This window comes from Plasmodium gonderi (genome assembly GCF_002157705.1).
Source record: "Plasmodium gonderi DNA, contig: Chr03, whole genome shotgun sequence".
NCBI lineage: Eukaryota > Apicomplexa > Aconoidasida > Haemosporida > Plasmodiidae > Plasmodium > Plasmodium gonderi.
This window is the reverse complement of record NW_021628927.1, coordinates 890018-909502: the sequence shown is the minus strand read 5'-3', so window position 1 is coordinate 909502 and position 19485 is coordinate 890018. Positions and strand designations below refer to the sequence as shown.

General features: G+C 29.4%; 5 protein-coding genes across 5 annotated transcripts; 2 read left to right on the top strand and 3 right to left on the bottom strand.

The window, feature by feature from the left end:
- Positions 1 to 199: 199 nt before the first annotated feature.
- Positions 200 to 2165, bottom strand: PGO_031880 (hypothetical protein, conserved; the record flags this gene model as incomplete). The annotated part of the gene is made up of 4 exons (XM_028686172.1): positions 200 to 256; positions 464 to 703; positions 1142 to 1415; positions 1822 to 2165. 4 exons carry the CDS (start codon positions 2163 to 2165, stop codon positions 200 to 202), a joined length of 915 nt encoding a protein of 304 aa, XP_028541973.1.
- Positions 2166 to 3254: 1089 nt separating this feature from the next.
- Positions 3255 to 3993, bottom strand: PGO_031870 (mitochondrial import inner membrane translocase subunit TIM14; the record flags this gene model as incomplete). Its single annotated transcript, XM_028686171.1, has 2 exons — positions 3255 to 3310; positions 3702 to 3993. 2 exons carry the CDS (start codon positions 3991 to 3993, stop codon positions 3255 to 3257), a joined length of 348 nt encoding a protein of 115 aa, XP_028541972.1.
- Positions 3994 to 5734: 1741 nt separating this feature from the next.
- On the bottom strand, positions 5735 to 7218 carry PGO_031860 (3-demethylubiquinone-9 3-methyltransferase; the record flags this gene model as incomplete). The annotated part of the gene is made up of 2 exons (XM_028686170.1): positions 5735 to 5974; positions 6202 to 7218. 2 exons carry the CDS (start codon positions 7216 to 7218, stop codon positions 5735 to 5737), a joined length of 1257 nt encoding a protein of 418 aa, XP_028541971.1.
- A 1744-nt stretch (positions 7219 to 8962) lies between these two features.
- Positions 8963 to 10186, top strand: PGO_031850 (type 2A phosphatase-associated protein 42; the record flags this gene model as incomplete). Its single annotated transcript, XM_028686169.1, has 1 exon — positions 8963 to 10186. The coding sequence occupies one exon, from the start codon at positions 8963 to 8965 to the stop codon at positions 10184 to 10186; it is 1224 nt and encodes a 407-aa protein (XP_028541970.1).
- A 5132-nt stretch (positions 10187 to 15318) lies between these two features.
- PGO_031840 (hypothetical protein, conserved) lies at positions 15319 to 18962 on the top strand (the record flags this gene model as incomplete). The annotated part of the gene is made up of 2 exons (XM_028686168.1): positions 15319 to 16906; positions 17254 to 18962. The coding sequence occupies 2 exons, from the start codon at positions 15319 to 15321 to the stop codon at positions 18960 to 18962; spliced, it is 3297 nt and encodes a 1098-aa protein (XP_028541969.1).
- Between the last annotated feature and the right edge of the window lie 523 nt (positions 18963 to 19485).

Sequence of the window (19485 nt, the reverse complement as noted above, 5' to 3'; positions counted from 1 at the left end):
GGAGGAATGATATAATTCATTTATTATAATTATTCAGTGAAATTATTTTTACAAATACTAAAATGGCAAAGCGTCTTCAGAGGCACTTCTTACATATACCAATTTTTCCTCTTTTTATTTTTACCTTTTTATTTTTATCTTTTTATTTTTATTTTTATTTTTATTTTTATCTTTTTTTTTTTTTTTTTTTTTTTTTTTTTTACTTCTTCTCGTGGACCTTGTGCAAATTTCTGTACCTATGCATAACCTCTTCTAGCTGCATGTGTATTTAAAAAAAGAGGATGAAGATGATAAGGGAGGTCATAGCCCAACTTGTCCATTTTGAAATTCTCTCCCTTTTGTAGAACTTGCTCATTTGGAAATTATTTCCTACAGAGTATGCAACTCGTTTTGGGAAAGTTTAGTGATGGCTTTTTTCTTCCTCACTCTTGACCCCACAGGTCCTATTGTTTATAGGGCATACCTTTCCTTTCAGGACATCCAACTGAAGCTTCTTCTCGTGAAATTCGTCGTACACATTTTTGGTAGTGATAGAAGTCTCTACTTCACTATATTTCTTGATGGATTCATCCTTTTTCCTCTTTAGTTCATTTATCAAATTTTTTTTGTTCTGTATAACATACTGAGATTCGTCTACTTCTACCTGCTTGTCCTCTAGCAGCTTCTCAAGGTACAGGTTCTTTTCGTCATAGTGCAATTTTTTCTTTCACCAAAAGTGCATGCAGGGAGAGATAAAGAAATAGACGAAGGTTCGATATGATATAGTTACACTTGCTTAACTACTTGTTCTCATTTAGATCTGCTGATCTACATACGTAGAGATGTACGTAGAGATGTACGTAGAGATGTATGCAGAGATGCAAGCAGGGAAGAACCAACAAGAACATTGCTCCCTTCATGAAATTCATAAACCATCTACCATTACTAACGAACAGAAGTGCAGTGTTTTTTTGCTATATACTTTACAGATGAAAAGGTAGTACTAAAGCTAAATGTGAAATAAAATCTGCCTAGAAAAGAATTCGCACACTTTTTTTTTTCCTTTTTTCTTTCTTTTTTCTTTATTTTTTTTTTTTATTTTTCTTTATTTTTTTTTTATTCTTCTTTATTTTTCTTTTTTCTTTTGACCATTTTTCCCCACCTCAGTCGATCTCCTTATCTTCTGATTCAGATTTTCTATTTTTTTCTGTAAACAGCTTTCTTTGACTTTTAAGTTTTTGTATTTTAGTTGCAGTTGTTCAAAGTCTGCATGAATCATATTCTCATCTTTCAATTTGAATTTGTTGAAGACAGAAATCTGTGCACGTAATATGCTATTATGTTCATAAATCTTTCTTAATCCTAATACGTGCTTCCTGAATATTTCTTCTTTTCCTTGAACTTTGAATTCGTTCATGTCTTCCTTTATAAGATAGCTTCAAAATGGCAGAGGTGGTAAAAGTGGCAGAAGTGACAGCCGTGATAGAAGTACCTCCCATGGTAGATGTGGTACCGACTAGCACTTCTCATGACGCTAGTTGTGATGTAATGAATTAGAAAAAATGTCTTTCTCTCATGTACACATGATCGCAAGGTTCATTTGGAGAAGAACAATTGAAAGGTTCATGCATTGGGCGAGTAGATACTTTCTATTGTATGACTACAAATTGGAAAATTTTATTATTTTTATTTTTTTTTTTTTATCTTTATGCAACGATCCACACCCCCAAGTATTCCCTTCAATAATGCATTCAGGGGAATGACACAAAAAATTATGAACAAAATTCATTTAATAAGAATAAAAATTAGAAGTTATGAGTTAGGGCTTGCGTTAAAACGTACCATAATTCACTTTGCTTAATAATGGCATCCTTAATACATTGAAAAAAGTCGTCAATTAAATTATTCGTCTCTTTTTTCATGTGGGTATCCACCATTTTTAAGCGGTTCATATATTCAATAAGAGACAAAAGCACATGCTTATATTTTTCAACATCTTCCGTAGAATTACTTTCAAAAGCAAAATTATTATCCTCAATAAAACTTAATAATTTTTGCTGTATTTTTCTATTTTTTTCTTTTATCTTTTCATTTTCAAATCTCAATCTTTCGTTAATTATTTTTTCTTTTTCTATAATATCGTCTATATTTTCTTCGTTAAGATTTTTCGAGTGCAATTTATGCATTGTGTGAAAACGCCACTATGGAAAACCCGTAATACCAAAGGTGGGGATAGGGAAAGTGTAATAACAACATAGGTACATAAAATTAGCAGTTGGGAAAAGTGTGTTGCCAATCCTACATACGTTTAGATGCACTTATGTGATTCTATTCACACGAATGAGATCAAGCTGCTCTGCTTGCACGTTTAACTTCTTCCCTTAAAGACAAGAGGGGGGGAAAAAAAAAAAGAAGAAAAAAAAAAAGAAGAAAAAAAAAATATAATGAAATATAAAAAATATATAATAAAATAGACAAATGCTTCACCTTCGGAGAAAGGATACGAGAACAGTTAGCGGAAGTGAATAAAATATAAGAAAATAGGTTTCAAACAATTGAACATATAAAAAAAAAAAAGTATATGCAGGAAAAAATAAAAAAAAATTCTTGCAAAATAGATAGACAAATGATGCAAATATACCCTTCTGCATTGTCCCTTTATGCGAGGGGATTTTATTTTTTGTTTTATTTTTTTTATTTTCCTCTAGCCAAAAAAAAAAAAAAAAAAAAAAAAAAAAGAATAACCTAAAAGTTAAGTTTTTCTCTCTCCCACTAGAGCTTACACAAGTGCTCTTTTTTTTTCTTTTTTAATTCATATAATATTAGAGATTAAAAAATAAGAGAAAATGATATACGTTTGTAAAAAAAAAAAAAAAAAAAAAAAAAAAAAAAAAAGGGTAAAATTCTAATATATTTCATTTCTTAGCAATTATAGAAATGATTTTTTCAAGTTTCCACACATTTTTCCTTTTCCCCTAATGCTTCCTCTCCTTCTACAAATCTCAAAAAAAAAAAAAATTTCAGCGTCTTTAATCTCGTTCAGTAAAAATATAAAAAGAGAAAACATAAAAATGGACATTACGAGGATTGAAAAAATAGTTACATAATAAATTCTTCACAATTTTAATGACTTTCATGACTTTCACTATATTCATACCTTGGCAAAATTTCACACAAATTTTCATTATATGCGGTATACATAAAATCCCCTCATTTATCCATTACTCTAATAGAAAAAATCTTCCTCGCTATAAGGGTCTAAATTTTCATTATAACTATTTTAATAAAACATCTTTAGCTTCGTTAACCTTGGCTGCTATGTAGGTAGAACCTACATTGTTGACAAAATGTAGAAGACAGGAAAAAAAAAAAAAAAAAAAAAAAAGTCTAAAATGTATACGCTTATATATGCACATGTTTATGCAGTGTCATATACGAATAGGAGAGGACATTGTCTACACATTGTGATATAGGCATGTCCCATTTTTTTTTTGGCACCATATTAACATAGTCAATTGGGAGGAGTATAGGAAAATGTTCATATATTCATATTCAAAACAGAATAATCCACCATTATGGTATGTATAACAGATTATGAAAAGAGCATTTTCATTTTGCGTAATCATGTTAGGTGTAATTTTTTTCCCCGAATTTGGATTTCACGCTTTGGCTCTCCTACTCCCCTCATATGTCTATTCTTTCAAAAAAAAAAAATTCTTTACCTCCATTATCCGGATGATTTTTCAACATGAGCTGCTTGTGAACTTCCCTTATTTTTTCCTTATTCGATGTTGGGTTAATGTTTAATATTTTGTAAGCTTCAGACTTGGACATATTTCTTTCAAACCCTCTCATATCATTTTTTAAAAAAAGGTTGTTTAAGTTTCTGTTAAATCCTGATGGGAAAAAATAATTTTTATTGTTCAAATTTATTTTCTGATTTTTCATGTAATTCATTCCTTTCTTCATGAACAAAATACCTCCTCCGAATAGTAGTATAACAACTGGCCACATTTTTCTTCAAATAAAAAAGGAGGGAGTGTGCTGAATGAAAACCTTCGATTTTTTTTTTCAAGTGTGTGTTATATTTTTCTTTTGCATTTATTTCTGCCTCGATAGGTTGTATTTATGTTGCTCATAATTATATGTTTGTCCTGATTCGCTTATGCTTCTCCTTTCCCCATTTTACTTTCACCACTGGATCTCTTCCTAACAGCTTTTCCAAACCTGTGCAACCTATAGTTTATGCTCCACTTTTTTTTACCCAAGAGTAGTTTATTAATATATGTTTTGCATCCCTATGCGTGGTTGTGTGTTTAATGACAAGTTTGTGCAAAAATAGGGGGAGTCAGTCAGTCCCTTTTTTTCGCTTATACTTTTTGAGCGCCGCGTAAACTATCCCTCACTCTCTCTCTCTCTCTCTCTCTCTCTATATATATATATATATATATATGAACATATGCACATATATCCTATGTATTCCTATTGAGAGATATATATATGCGGATATACTATCGTGAACACGTGGATTAGCGAGTATCCTTTAGAGAACTGTTAACAACGACAGAATGAATGAAAATTTTGTTTCATCACATGAGAGTACTTGTGCCTACATATAAAAACATGCACGTACATATAATATGGATGTCATTTTCATTGTACATTTAATGGTGCTTTTTTCTTTTTTTCTTTTTTTCTTTTTTTTTTTTTTTTTTTTTTTTTTTTGTTGTTGTTGTTTAAAATCTTCCCCTTTATACATATACCCACATCGTACAAGAGGTAAAAAAAGAAGCATAAAAATACCTGTTACTCTGTGATAGTTGCTATACGAGGAACTTTTTTTTAAAAAAAAAAAAAAAAAAAAAAAAGCTGTATATTTTTTATGATTTATTGAAAATGATTTTTGTTTTTTTTGAAAAGACTTTTGCTTTTTTTGGGAAAGGCTTTTGTTTTCCACTTTTTGTGTTTATCTTAAAATGGAAAAACCAACAACAAAAAAAAATTGAAAAAATTAAAAATTTGAAAAGGCTAAAAGATTGAAAAAAAAAAAAAAAAAAGTAAAGATAAAAAAAAGGTAAGAAAAAAAGAAAACTCGCCACAATAACGTTAGGGGAAAGTCACAGCAATAGCTTTACAGACATTTTCGAAGTCCTGGGGACATTTTTTTTCACCCCTAAGTAGTAGTATATATGTGACCAATATAGCAAAGACGTGTGAAAAAAAAATATAGAAAAAAAAAAAAAAATAAATAATATAGTAAGCACCAAATAAGTAGTTAAAGTTGGCTATGGAAACAAGACCAAGATCTTTTTTTTTTTTTTTTTTTCTTTTTCTTCTCCTTATAAGCATGTTTACGATGTACACATATCAGTAAAGAGACATATGATGATATTAATTTTATGTAACACGAGTGCTGGTGCTGATGTCTATGATGTCACTATTAATTATTTTCCTAATCCCCTAAATTTGTAAACTAATTCGTTCTTTTGCAAAACGTGGGAACATAGATCATCGCAGAGAAAAAAAAAATATTCCCTATTCGAAGGTAAAAAAAAGGAAAAAATAAAATAAAGTAAAAACATATTCTTCCCCTGCGTTGTGTTCATGTGCTACCAACATGGCATATAAGTGGTGTACATATCAGTATGCATATAACCATACACATACATATATATATATATATATATATATATATATATATATATATATATATATATATATATATACATGTATATATTACCTATACTGCCTTTGTTTAACGTTCAATATAACTGGCTCTTCTCCCAATTTTGCCCACAGAATGTGTGTCTCCTTTTTCCACTCCTCTATAAACAAAAGACGATAAAAATAGGAGCTTCATCCTGCGGGTGAGGAAATAATCCCTGATAAAGGGGATATAAATTACATATTCTGTAATTATATTTTTTATGTTAAAAAGCGAACAAAGGTCATTTAACTCTTCCGTTTCTATGAATTTATCGTACTCATGTGTGCCCTGAAAAATTAGGGAAAAATTAGGGGAAAAATTAGGGGGAAAATTAGGGGGAAAATTAGGGGAAAAATTAGGGGAAAAAATTTAGGAAAAACATGGAAAACAAAATGAACGCGCAAAAGAGGATGCAGAAATGCCACGACAAATGGCCATAGTCTTTTTTTTTTTTTTTTTTTTTTTTTTTTTTTTCCTTATTCCAATTTGTCATACGCTTTAGAAGAAAAATGTACCTTTTTCATAATGCCAGTTATATACTCAGCTAACAAAATGGTATATATATAGGAAAAAATATTTTTATTAATACTCGTAAACACAACTAATGCCATAGGGTTACAGAGCTGACTAATGTATTTTACATATTTTTCTTTTTTCTCATTGGGTACATGTTCAATAACTTCGGAAGAAATTATTATGTCGTATTTTTTTCTGTCCTCATCACTTGAATTTACCAAATCAGCTATATCACAATTTTGGTATCTCAGATTGATACGTACATTCCAATTATTATTTCTCTTCCACGCTATTTTATTACATCTCGAATTAATTTTTCCCCCCCTCTCCTCCAATTTCTCAGCAAGTATATTCTTTGTCTTTTCAGCATTGAAGAATGCTCCTTCGCTATTGTAATAAGTTCCCGTGTATTCTCCCTCCTCTCCTTTGTTGTACAATTTCTGTATTTCCTCTACCTCATGTTCTTGTCTCTTATTTGCGACTTCTATTAATTTCTTAGATATATCTATTCCATGGATATTTATCTCCACAGTATTCATGGATGTTTTTTTATTTTCGTGTTCACTGTACCCCCTTGACCACTCTCCATTTATCATATCACTTTTCAGCAAGAAATAAAAAAAATTCCTTTTCATATATTCACACAATATACCTCCTCCACAACCAACATCTAAAATGTTTATTTTTATTTCTTTTCCTTTTTCTTTACTTTCTCTTCTTTCTTTCAATTTTTCAAAAAAAATGAATTCATAATTTTTACATATAAAGTTAAATCTATGTTTATTATAGTCATGCAAACTGTGAATATTTTTTCCCACAATTTTGTTCAAAATATCATACCAAGTTTGCTTTTCTTCTGCTTTGTCATTCCACCACTCGTTGTGTAGTTTATCGAAGAAGGACTTTTCACTCTCATCGAATGTTCTATTCTTATATTGATTGCTCAAAAATCGTTTGTTCATTTGCTGAACTTTCCCCCCATCGATTCTAAACTTGTACATTAGTTGCAGTGCCATTTTTAACTGTCAACAAGATCAACTACCACTCCTCTCTCCTTTATGTTTTGAGTTCCTTAAATTAAGAAAAATATTTATAATACGAAAATGGGATTTCTCAATAGAAAAAAGCTATTTGTTCTATTGAAAATTGTTCAGAGGAAATTTTCATCATTATGTTCTAACCAAGAGTGGAGTGAAGATGGGGGGGGGGAAGAAAAGGGGCAATTCTACTTTCTCTTTTGCACTCTCGTTGTCACTATCTTTTTTATGTATTGTTTTATTTTATTTTAATATTCCCCTTTAGTTCAATAGTTTTTGCAAGACATTATCTGCCAAAGTTTGCGAATTTACAAAAACCTTTTTTCTTTTAGAATTGGTTGGAAATTAAGAAATATTGTGTAGCACATGTTACTTGCTTCACGTATATACACACTTGTTCATAAAAGAAAAAAAAAAAAAAAAAAAAAAAATCTCGTGAATGTCGTGGCATTACATCATCATTCAAGCTTGCTATACTGCCACTTTTTATCCCTGTCTCGTTATGATTTTTTCAATCTCGTACAATTTCCTAAAACGAGTGAACTGTTCTTATAGTACCCCAAATAAGTGTTAGCTCTTGACACTTCGAGTATAAAAGTACATTCCTTTGAATTGGGGGGAGAGAAGTATTATTCTTTATTTGCACTAATTCTCATCACGTGGCGTTATTTACATATGTATATATATTTGTGAGAATGTATTTGCTTCACACTCAACTGTTTCCACTTTGGACACAATATTTACTAATCGCTACAAGAACTTCCACTATCATTTGCAACGCATGCATAGTTCTGATTCCGTATGCACGTCTCAAAGATGAAGAGGTATAATTTATAAGTAGAGGTAAATATTTTCCTCACGTTGTCCCTTCTTATCTGTCTCTTACCAACGCTACACAAAGTGAGTCACACAGAAGTGACAATTTTAAGTACACAAAAAAACATGCATGGGAACATAGTTTCATTCAAAAATCATATCTCTACATTATTTACGACTTATTTTATTATTATTTTTTTTTTTTTTTACATTCCTTTTTAAAATTATTTATTGAGAGGTTTTTTTTTTTTTTTTTTTTTTTTTTTTTCCTTCTTTTTCCCATTTGTTCTATTTAAACACATATTATAAAAAAAACGTATTTCTTTTTATTTGCCAAATCGTTTAAGTCTCTTTCGCGGATTTTTTTTTTTTTTAAATTATAATAACACTACTGGTTTGTTTTGTGGTACATGCTATAAAAGCTGTGCACATTTTATGATATTATTATTGAAATAAAGTACATATAATATATGACCTCCACTACTATGAGCAATTTCGACAAAAAAAAAAAAAAAAAGTGTTGCTAAATGTTATTCTTATGTAGAGTCTCACTCTCTTATCTCATTTAAAAAAAAAAAAAAAAAAAAGTATCTTCAATAAGTGTGAAGAGAAAGGACACAGTGCGTGCCTTATACAATTGAGAAATACCAAGGTGTGGAAAGCAGCAGAGGGCACCAAATTGCCAAAAAGAGGAGATATATATGGTAAGGTAACAAATAAAATAAACATATTGATAAAAATAATTTTACACATTTGTTCACTATATAAAATATATCCAACGACATTAACCTAAATTTTAGGTTACCCTAAAAAGAAAAATAGCCTTACAAAAAATATATCTGAACTCCCAAATAAGGCCCTACAGAAGAAGAAAAAAATATATTAAACAAAGTAAAATAATAGCAGCATGGGAGAGATAAATGGCATGTCGTTGTTATATGACCAGCTGTATTTACTATTTGATGACTATATTGTAAAAAATATAAAACATGTTAATACATATAAATCTATTTTTCTCAAAAAAGAATTCTGCGAGTTTGTGAAAAATCACGGGAATGTGGCAACAAGGCGAAATGAATTAATAACGAGTAAAGACGAAATCATAGACGAGTTGATTTATGCATTTAAAATGTTTGGAAAATACATCAACACTTGTGATATGTTTTCTGAAAACGAGGAAGTAGATGATATTAGTACCAAGTCTTTGAAATTTTTACTCATTCCTTATATACTAGGGATTTTGAGCTATGAAACTGTTAATATGGACATACGATATGATAGATTGAAGGACTCAAAATTATATTTTAATGAATTTATTAGTATAATCAATATTTACAAAATAATTCAAATGAATGAATACCTATTAGATAAGGACGAAAAAGAGATAAACGAAATGAACAGAAGGAACATAAAAGTTAAAAGGGCAAAGGATGAAAAAAAATATCAAGATATGTATGATGAAATTACGAAAATAAAAATAAAAAAAGGCACTACTCAAAATTACAACCCATCCATTTCTTCTTATGACACGGAGGATGAAGAGCACAGGGAAATGTATCTGTCTTTGATAAAACACAAATGTATACAAACATTGAATACTATAGACTTAATAGATACCGAATTGCAAGTTTTGGAAATGCGAAACAGGGAACTGGTGCAAAAGAGTGGAAAACACCCAAATGATGGTGGAGGAGGATGTGTTAATAACAATAATGATAATAGTCGCTTGAATGACAATCAATACGGAACGATAAGAAAACCTTGGCTTTTTACAATAAAAAAAAATATGCAAATTTCAGATATGACTGAAATAAGAAACTACTACAGAGATCTTGTTTTCAGACCAGCACACAACTTACCAACAATTTCTTTAGAAGAATGTGCCAAAGTTGAAATGGAATATGCGCTTAAGGGAAGTGGTGTCGCCAACACTAACAAAAAAAACGGAGATAATAATACACTGAGCAATGAAGACCAAAACGGAGTTATCAAAAATGACATCAATGATGATGACTACTATAAAAAATGCTCCAAAGAGGAAAACGAAAAAGATATTATGGATAGAGAATGGGATGACTGGAAGGATTTGCACCAAAAGGGAATAGGAAATAAAAACAGAAATGTTGCATAAATTTTAAAACATAAAGTGAAGTAATCCCCCATGCTAGCCAAATATGGCTAGCTACATGATTTATGGGGAAGTAGTGAAAAAAAAAAAAAAAATTACCAATCTTATTAGCGGACAGGTACAAAAGTGTGCACAAGCGTGTTACTTACACACACAAATATATACATTAAAATATAACCCCTTAACTGTGTGTAAAATATATACTCCCAAGTTTCACAACTTTTTTTCATCCCCATTTATATTTATGATCATTATACGTTTATTTCACAATTTAGCATCCACAAAGTTATCCAATTTTGCGCAAACGCATAAATTTGTTGAACTTGAATTTTTTATGACCAAATTGTTTTTCTTTCTTTTATTATTATCATTTATTACTACTATTTTTATTACTATTTATTCACTTATTATTATTATTTTTTTTTTTTTTTTGTACTTTAGCTAGCATGTTTATAAATTTTTTTTTTTTTTTTTTTTTTTTTTTTTTTTTTTATTTTTTTTTTTTTATATTTTTCATTCGCACATTTACAATTTACACACTTTAACCTTTATTTTTAATACACCTTCGCGGCTTCTATTTCTGACGTACAAAAAAAAAAAAAAAAAAAAAAAAAGTACATGTGTGTATATATGTATATAACATATATTTACCTACAAATTACGTAAACTCTCGCAACAATTTCGTGTTTTCAAAATAATTCCCATCCTTCAATGAATTTTCATTTCCTCCGCAGTAGTTTTTAATTTCGAGTTGCTTTTTGTGTGTTTATTAGTTTACTCGTTAAAGGGAGTTAAAAAATGATTAAGGCAAAGATGAGGGAAAAAATGAATAGAGTTTTACGTGTTCTGAAAGCTTATCCATGGTAAGAAGCCATTCCACACAAGCGTTCATATGTGCAAAAATGCATTATGTATATTTTTGTACACACACATATATGTATATATATATATATATACATACTTATGCATATATATATGTACATATTTATGCATATATATATGTACATATTTATGGACAAGATTTCATATTGTCACCTTTAAACGCTTGAAGAAAAAATAGCTGCTTGCCGAGAGCGTTTGCAAAAGGCGTTACATATATAATAACATATGCGTTGTTGATTAAAAAAAGAAAAAAAATAAAATAAACTGCTAATTTTGATATATGGAATAGGTGGTTAAGCGTACATTTTGAACTGCATGCGGAAATATTTTCTACATTCGACTATAATAACATGAAGAATTTAAGAGTACGTTAGAGCTTCAGAAAGTAAAACAACACTAGACTAACTTCACTGTTTTTCTCCTCATTTACAAAACAGTTTTTCAGCAAAGCGTAAAGCAAGGCAAACTTCTCTTGCTAAGCGTTAAAGCACTGCTATTCTCAATGCAAAATGTACAAAAAAAATATGTAAACATATATATGCCCAACAAACAAAGTATAAAATATACTCATATATATTATATACATACATATATACTATTACGTATCTTATCCTTTTATTGACGCATCAAGAAAATTACGCTACATTTGTTACATATGGTAGATAGGATAATAATAAATACGCTTTTTTTTTCTTTTTTCTTTCCTTTTTTTTCCCTTTTTTCTTTCCTTTTTTTTTCCTTTTTTTTTTCCCCTTTTTTTTTCCGTTTTTATTTCCTTTTTTTTTTTTTTTTTTTTTTTTTTGATATACCGCAGTTCTTTTTTTTTCTCTTAGGAAATAGTTTTTTTTTTCGTGCTAAGTTGCTTCAAAATAATTCGTAGCTTTTTTTTTTTTAACGTTTTTCTTCTCCCCCTCCCTCATAAATTTTTTTCTTTTTCCTTTTTTCGCCTTTTTTGTTAAAAAAAATATATATTAATTTCCTTTTTTTTTTTTTTTTTTTTTTTTTTTGATATACGCTTTTTTTTTTTTTTTTTTTTTTTTTTTTTTTCCTTTTTTTTTTTCCTTTTTTTTTTCCTTTTTTTTTTCCCCTTTTTTTTTCCGTTTTTATTTCCTTTTTTTTTTTTTTTTTTTTATTTTTGATATACCGCAGTTCTATTTTTTTCTCTTAGGAAATAGTTTTTTTTTTCGTGCTAAGTTGCTTCAAAATAATTCGTAGCATTTTCTTTTTTAACGTTTTTCTTCTCCCCCTCCCTCATAAATATTTTTCATTTTCCTTTTTTCGCCTATTTGGTGAAAAAATTTTTTTTTTTTTTTTTTTTTTCTTTTTTTTTCCTTTTTTTTTTTCTTTTTTTTTTCTTTTTTTTTTTCCCTTTTTTTTTTCCTTTTTTATTTTCCTTTTTTTTTTTTTTTTTTTTATTTTTGATATACCGCAGTTCTATTTTTTTCTCTTAGGAAATAGTTTTTTTTTTCGTGCTAAGTTGCTTCAAAATAATTCGTAGCATTTTCTTTTTTAACGTTTTTCTTCTCCCCCTCCCTCATAAATATTTTTCATTTTCCTTTTTTCGCCTATTTGGTGAAAAAAAATATATATTAATTTTTTTTTTTTTTTTTTCCTCTTTTTTTTCTTTTTTTTATGTTATGAAGAAAAGAACATAAAAAATGACTAAACTTAAGAGTGATAAAATTTATAAGAAAAAATTTCAAAAATTAAAAAAGGATATAATAATAAAAAATTTCACCCACTCATATTACATTCCCATTATTCTCTATTTTATTTTTTTTTACGTTTTTCTTCTGTTACAGTACATTGTCAACTCGTAATTACCACTATTGAAATGATTCCTTAAGAATTAAAAATGACACATTTAAGCTTAAACACAACTCATTTAACTTTTTTCATGAGAAAGATTTATATATTAAAACAAATGCCCATGATCTACGATCACACTGTGTTATGATACATTTATGTATATATATATATGTATACGTTATATATGCATAAATATGTATAACGTCGGGTTGAACATACTTTTTGTTATACTACATGTGCACATACATTGCATACGTGTATAACTCCACAAAGTATATAGTGACACATCCATTCCATTATAAACAAAGGTTTAGTGGCAAAAAGCATAATTTTTTTTTTTTTTTTTTTCGTGTTTCATTTAAAAGGGATCTTAAACTGAAAAATGAATACGAACATAATGCTAGGCATACAAACTTATATGTATATACCTACCTATTCCATTTCATTATCCAAGCAGAAAAATACTGCTAAAATGCTACATTTTTAAAAAGGCTTACGTTTTTCACCTTTTTTCATTTTTTTAAATAAGCCTCCAGTTTTCTGAGTCTGTTGAGTGGATATTATTCACACGTATTTACTTATATGTGCGGGCATTGTATATATACGTATTATATATGCATTCGTACTATATGCATCATTTGTATTATATGCATTCGTATTATATGCATACGTATTACATTCATGCGTATTAGATGTACGTGTGTTCTACATATCTGCAACAAACCTCATTTTGTTGTTCCCACTTTTCTCACGTATTCTCTTTTATTCTCATTTACACCCATTTATTCCCCTTTTTTTTTTTTTACCCATTTTAATTAAAAAAAACTCCCTTTCCCCACATTCAACACAATACAGAACAATTATTACTGTTAAACTTTAAACTAACTCTTAGAATAATCTAAAAGATAATTAGGTGGAAAACCCATTTGTAAATATACATATATATATATATATATATATGTGAATCTAAATATAACGCTAAGAAAAGTACGAAAGACTCAACAAACTGCTTAACTCGTAACATGTATTATATATCCCTGTGTTATTTCGTTAGTATGCTTATGTGATCATATGCTAATATGGTAACATGCTAATGTGCCTTTTTTAAAACATGCCATTTTCCCATTGCTTCACTTCCCTGTCATCACATGAGCTAATTTGTACGCATGTATCCTTTCGTACAAAGTAGATAAATTTTTATAAAAAGAAACAACATAAAAAATTACAGAGCAATATATATATATATAGAAGAACTAAGTTCAATCTTAATCATGTGTAACATATATAGAAAGATGTAAATAAGCATGCATGTTTTAAGTAAGAAAAAAGTTCATTTTTCATTTTTTCCCCCTCTTTCGTCTGCCATACATATGCGCATAATGTTTTGTTTTCGTTAGACAAATTTTTATATTTATTTGTATTTCATAAAATCTAAATAAAAAGTAAAGATATTATAGTCATTTATAAATAAAATATATTTGTTTGAAAATTGTGGATTGCTTATTGCACCCACCTCCTAAGAAGAAAAAAAACCAAAAAAAAAATAAAATAAAAAAAGAATAAGGAAAAAATGCTAACCAGGAACAAATTCTATATAAATAAATAAGTGTATATATATATATATATATTTATATATATACGTCGAACTATGTGTATGAGCATTTAGAACGTTTCTTCATTGTTATAAACCATATTTTGACAATCGAATTTGTTAAAATATGTACGTCACAATTATTTTGCATGTGGTGATATACTTGTACACACATATGCACACGTACATCTAGTTTATATATATACATATGTACACTTACGTACACACATGACGCTATACACATAGTACCATTATGAGGATAATGTTAGCATCAGGAAATTTTTTTTTTTTTTTTTTTTTTTTCTTCTCTATTAACGATTCATCCTTTAAGTCCCCAGTATTATACCCATATGTGTACATATATATGTGGCCTTATACCTTGTATGCTCAATACATACATTAATATGCGCGTTTATATATGTATACAACCATATTTGTATCAAACAAGCGTGTTAAATGTAAGAACATGTTTTATATATTTATAATAATTCCTTTCTTATTCAGAAGCAAAATTATATATCCATGGTAAGTAGTAAATCCATTGAACGATTAACACATTTGAGAGATATTTGTTAATTTCGAAATACATTCGCGTATATATTTTTTTTTATGCCATATTTTTTTGTTATTCCAATTTGTATGTGTTCAATTCTGTCCATTTACACTTTTATGCATGTGCATGTTCTGCATGTAAGACATTTCACCAACATCACAACCCAGAAAAAGGAAATAGATTCATATAACGACTCGTGCCATAGATGTATATACACAGTGCTGTTTCTAATTTTCTTCGTATGTGTTTCATTACATATCCCACATAATAACTGTACATATTTAGAAATAGTTAAATTAAATGATGAACTCTTGCAACGGAATCTTGGATATGGAAAAAATGAAAAATGAAGTATTGAAAAATGGTTTTTTAAATAATGAAAATAATCCGAGTTATGATAATAATACAAACAAGAATAAGAGAAAGAGAAATAAAAAAAACAATAATAATTTTGTAAATCTACGAGATTGGACAAATAAAGTTCAAAAGAGATATGCAAATAAATTGAGAAAAACAGAACAAGAAAAGAAATCAGAAACAAATTTTAATTTATTAAATGGAGCAGACAATAATTATCTTTCGTCTTGCTCATCGTCTTTTAAATCTAGAGAAAGTCTAGGTAGAAAAATTAACTTCTCCTCAGATGAATCTAATTACGATTCTGACATTGAACAAAGAATAAGAAAATTTTTAAAATTAGAACATAATAGTAATTCTAAAAAGAAAAAAAAAAAAAAAAAAAAAAAAGATAACCCGGATGTAGAAAGTCAATATGATGTTGTAAACAATTCTATAAATAAAATGGAAGGAATTTCCATTGAAGCTGATCATATGTTAGATGATGATGATAATAATAATAATCCCCACTGCATTAAAGACTCTGGTAGGGAAAAACGAGAAACAAACGAAATGCAAGACGACCACGCACAGATGATTAACGAAGATATGCGTAATGATAATGAAATGGTTAACAATAACAAGGAAAAAAATAAAAACAGGGATTTTAAAAATTTTAAAAATTCAAAAGATGGAAAAAATTCAAAGGACGATCAAAATTCAAAGGACGATCAAAATTCAAAGGACGATCAAAATTCAAAGGACGATCAAAATTCAAAGGACGATCAAAATTCTAAGGACGATCAAAATTCAAAGGACGATAAAAATCCAAAGGATGACAAAAATTCCAAGGACGATAAAAATTCTAAGCATGTGAAAAATTCGAAGGATTCTAGAAAAAACCGAAACAACAGTAGCATCAAATTATTAAACGAAGATAACTCATGTAAATCAACCAAGGAAGATGCTGTAATAAATGGGAATGTCAAGCTGGAAAATAAACGGACAGACAAAAATCAAGTCACGATTAACGATGATCAGGGGCGACATTGTAACAATAATCAATCACGCGAACGTAAGAATAGAAATCGAACTGATAGAAATCAAAGTAACTCAGAAAATATTAGTAACAATGACCTATTGAAAGATGTTAATAATAAAGGTACTAATGATGATGATCATGAGGAGTCAAATGTGGTAGAAAATTACCCAAGTGAGAAAGAGAATGGTGCATCTGTTCTTGTAAGCAATATGCCAAATGAGGACCGGGAAGAAGAAGATGAATATGATGAAGAAGAGGAAGGAGAGAAAGAGGATGAGGATGAGGAAGAAGAGGAAGAGGGAGAGGACGAGGAGGAAGAAGGAGAAGAAGAGGGAGATCAATCGGAAGAAAACGAAACAGATAATAATGTGAAGGAGGATAATGTGGAAGAAAAAGAAGGAAAAAATAATGTGCAGGAGGACGGGGATAGTAAAACACTTCCCACACGTGTACCCGATTCAAAAAATGAAAAACGGCCGAAGGAAGAAACAAATAAAAATAACAAAAAAGGTAATAAAGCACAAAAACTGACAGGAGAAAAAGAAAATCATACGATAAAATTACGTGCAATTGAATTTTTAGTTTTTACGTTTTTATTTTGTGTTTACGAGTATAAATGCTTATATAGCTTATGATATAACATTTCCACAAAAAAGTCTTTGCATGTCTTAAAATAACGTATAATCTATTTCAAGTTGTGTTCCAAATATTTCAAAAAAAAAAATGTGCGTCAGAATTTATTTTCAGAATCGAATGTATCATTCTTTCAATATATCAATATTCCTTTATTTCATTTTTTTTTTTTTTTTTTTTTTTTTTTTTCCTCACTCTCTCTGTTACGTGAATTTTTCCTAAAGATGGAATCAAGAAGGAAGAACAATCGATAAATAAATTAGATGAAAAGCAAAAGAATAACAAAAAAAAAAAAGAAAATTTATCGAAATCACAAAATGATAGGGATATAAAAAATGACTCAAATGAAATGGATGATAATTTGGGAAAAAGGAAACATAGCAAAAATAATTCAGGAAATTATGATAAAAATAATGTAAAGGATAAAGAATCAAAGGGGTCAAAAAAATCGAATAGTTATAACGGAAAGGAAGAATCCATAAAGGAAAGAGATAAACAAAACACTCATGACAAAAAGGAGCAATCATCTTCTCTTGTAGAAAATGATTCATACAATAAGAACAAACATCGATCAGAAAAAGTTCCAGGGGAAAATAGAAAAAAATATAATTTGCACGATACTGCAAGAAACAATACTCCACATAATGGAGCACCAAACCACGATGGAGAAAGTGATAATAGGAATAAGGATGATATCGAAAGGAAGGAGAAAGGAAACAAATCGACGGAAATGGAAAGAGAAAGCGAAAATGAAAGAAACAGAAGGAGAAACAAGGAACGAGAGAAAAGCAGAGAAAGGCAGAGAAAATCAGAGAAACTTAGAGAGAGAGGCAAGGAAAAGGATAAACAAGGAGAACTTGATAGAGATCGAAAGGTTTTAAGAGATAGAGAAAAAGAGCGAGAAAGGGAACGAGAAAAGGAGAAAGAAAAGGAACGTGAAAGGGAACGAGAAAAGGAACGGGAAAGGGAACGAGAAAAGGAACGAGAAAAGGAGAGGGAAAAGGAACGAGAAAAGGAACGAGAAAAGGAGAGGGAAAAGGAACGAGAAAAAGAGCGAGAAAAAGAGCGAGAAAAGGATAGGGAAAAGGAGAGAGAAAAAGAAAGAGAAAAGGAACGAGAAAAAGAGCGAGAAAAAGAGCGAGAAAAGGAACGAGAAAAGGAACGAGAAAAAGATAGGGAAAAGGAACGAGAAAAGGAGCGAGAGAGAGATAAGGAAAGGGAACGAGAAAAGGAGCGAGAGAAAGATCGAAATAGAGAACCTGAGCGAGGAAGAAACAGAGAAACTGAACGAGATCGAAACAGGGATCCTGAACGAGATCGAAACAGGGATCCAGAACGAGATCGAAACAGGGATCCAGAACGAGATCGAAACAGGGATCCAGAACGAGATCGAAACAGGGATCCAGAACGAGATCGAAACAGGGATCCAGAACGAGATCGAAACAGGGATCCAGAACGAGATCGAAACAGGGATCCTGAACGAGATCGAAACAGGGATCCTGAACGATATCGAAATAGGGATCCTGATAGAGATCGAAATAGGGATCTTGAACGATATCGAAACAAAGAAAGAGAGAAGGAAAAGCTAACTGAAAATGACAAAAGCACTCCTAAAAATCTGAAGGGAAATTATTCATCACAGGATATTTTGAAAAAGAAATATAATGGAATTGAATCAAACACCAGTAGAAAAAGACCACATACAAACGATAACGAAAACAATAGTAATCGTGCCTCTAAAAAAATTCATGAAGAAAATAGTCACCATTACCATCAGGAGAACATGGAGAGAGAACGCTATGTTTACAATTCGGTTGATACGCATTCAAGAAAATATTATATACAAACGAATAAAACTAATGATAATGATAATTGGGAGAAGAAAATGTCAAAGCTTAAAGAAAAGTTAATAAAGAAAAATATAAACAGGTGATTAATTTTTACGAGGCGCTTATGAAAAATATTTTTGGATAAAACTCAAAAATCTGAAGCACAGAAAAAAAAAAGAAAAAAAAAGGGGTAGAAGGGGTGAATCCATGGATCGATCTATGCTCCCAGTTAAATATTCACAGTTTTATATGCTAAACTAATCAAGCTATTATCACTTTATCTTTTTGTGGAGAAAATAAGAAAAAAAAGATGTAATCATACTGTATGGGAAATGTGACAGATGACATAGATGAATAAGAATTTATTATTAAAGGAATTTTTTAATTTTGTATAATTAATTGTTATTTATTTTAATTTTTTTTTTTTTTTTTTCCCCTACACTGCAATCTCCTGTGCTATGTACGTTTTGAATTTTTATATCCCTGCCCCGTAGATATTCATATATCATTTTAAAGGCCATAATGGAAGATTGAATTCTTATATTGGTTCCTAACCCAATTTATTATTTTAGATTAAAGAAATCAAAATTTCCTTTTCTTTTTTTTTTTTTTTTTTTTTCCCCCTTT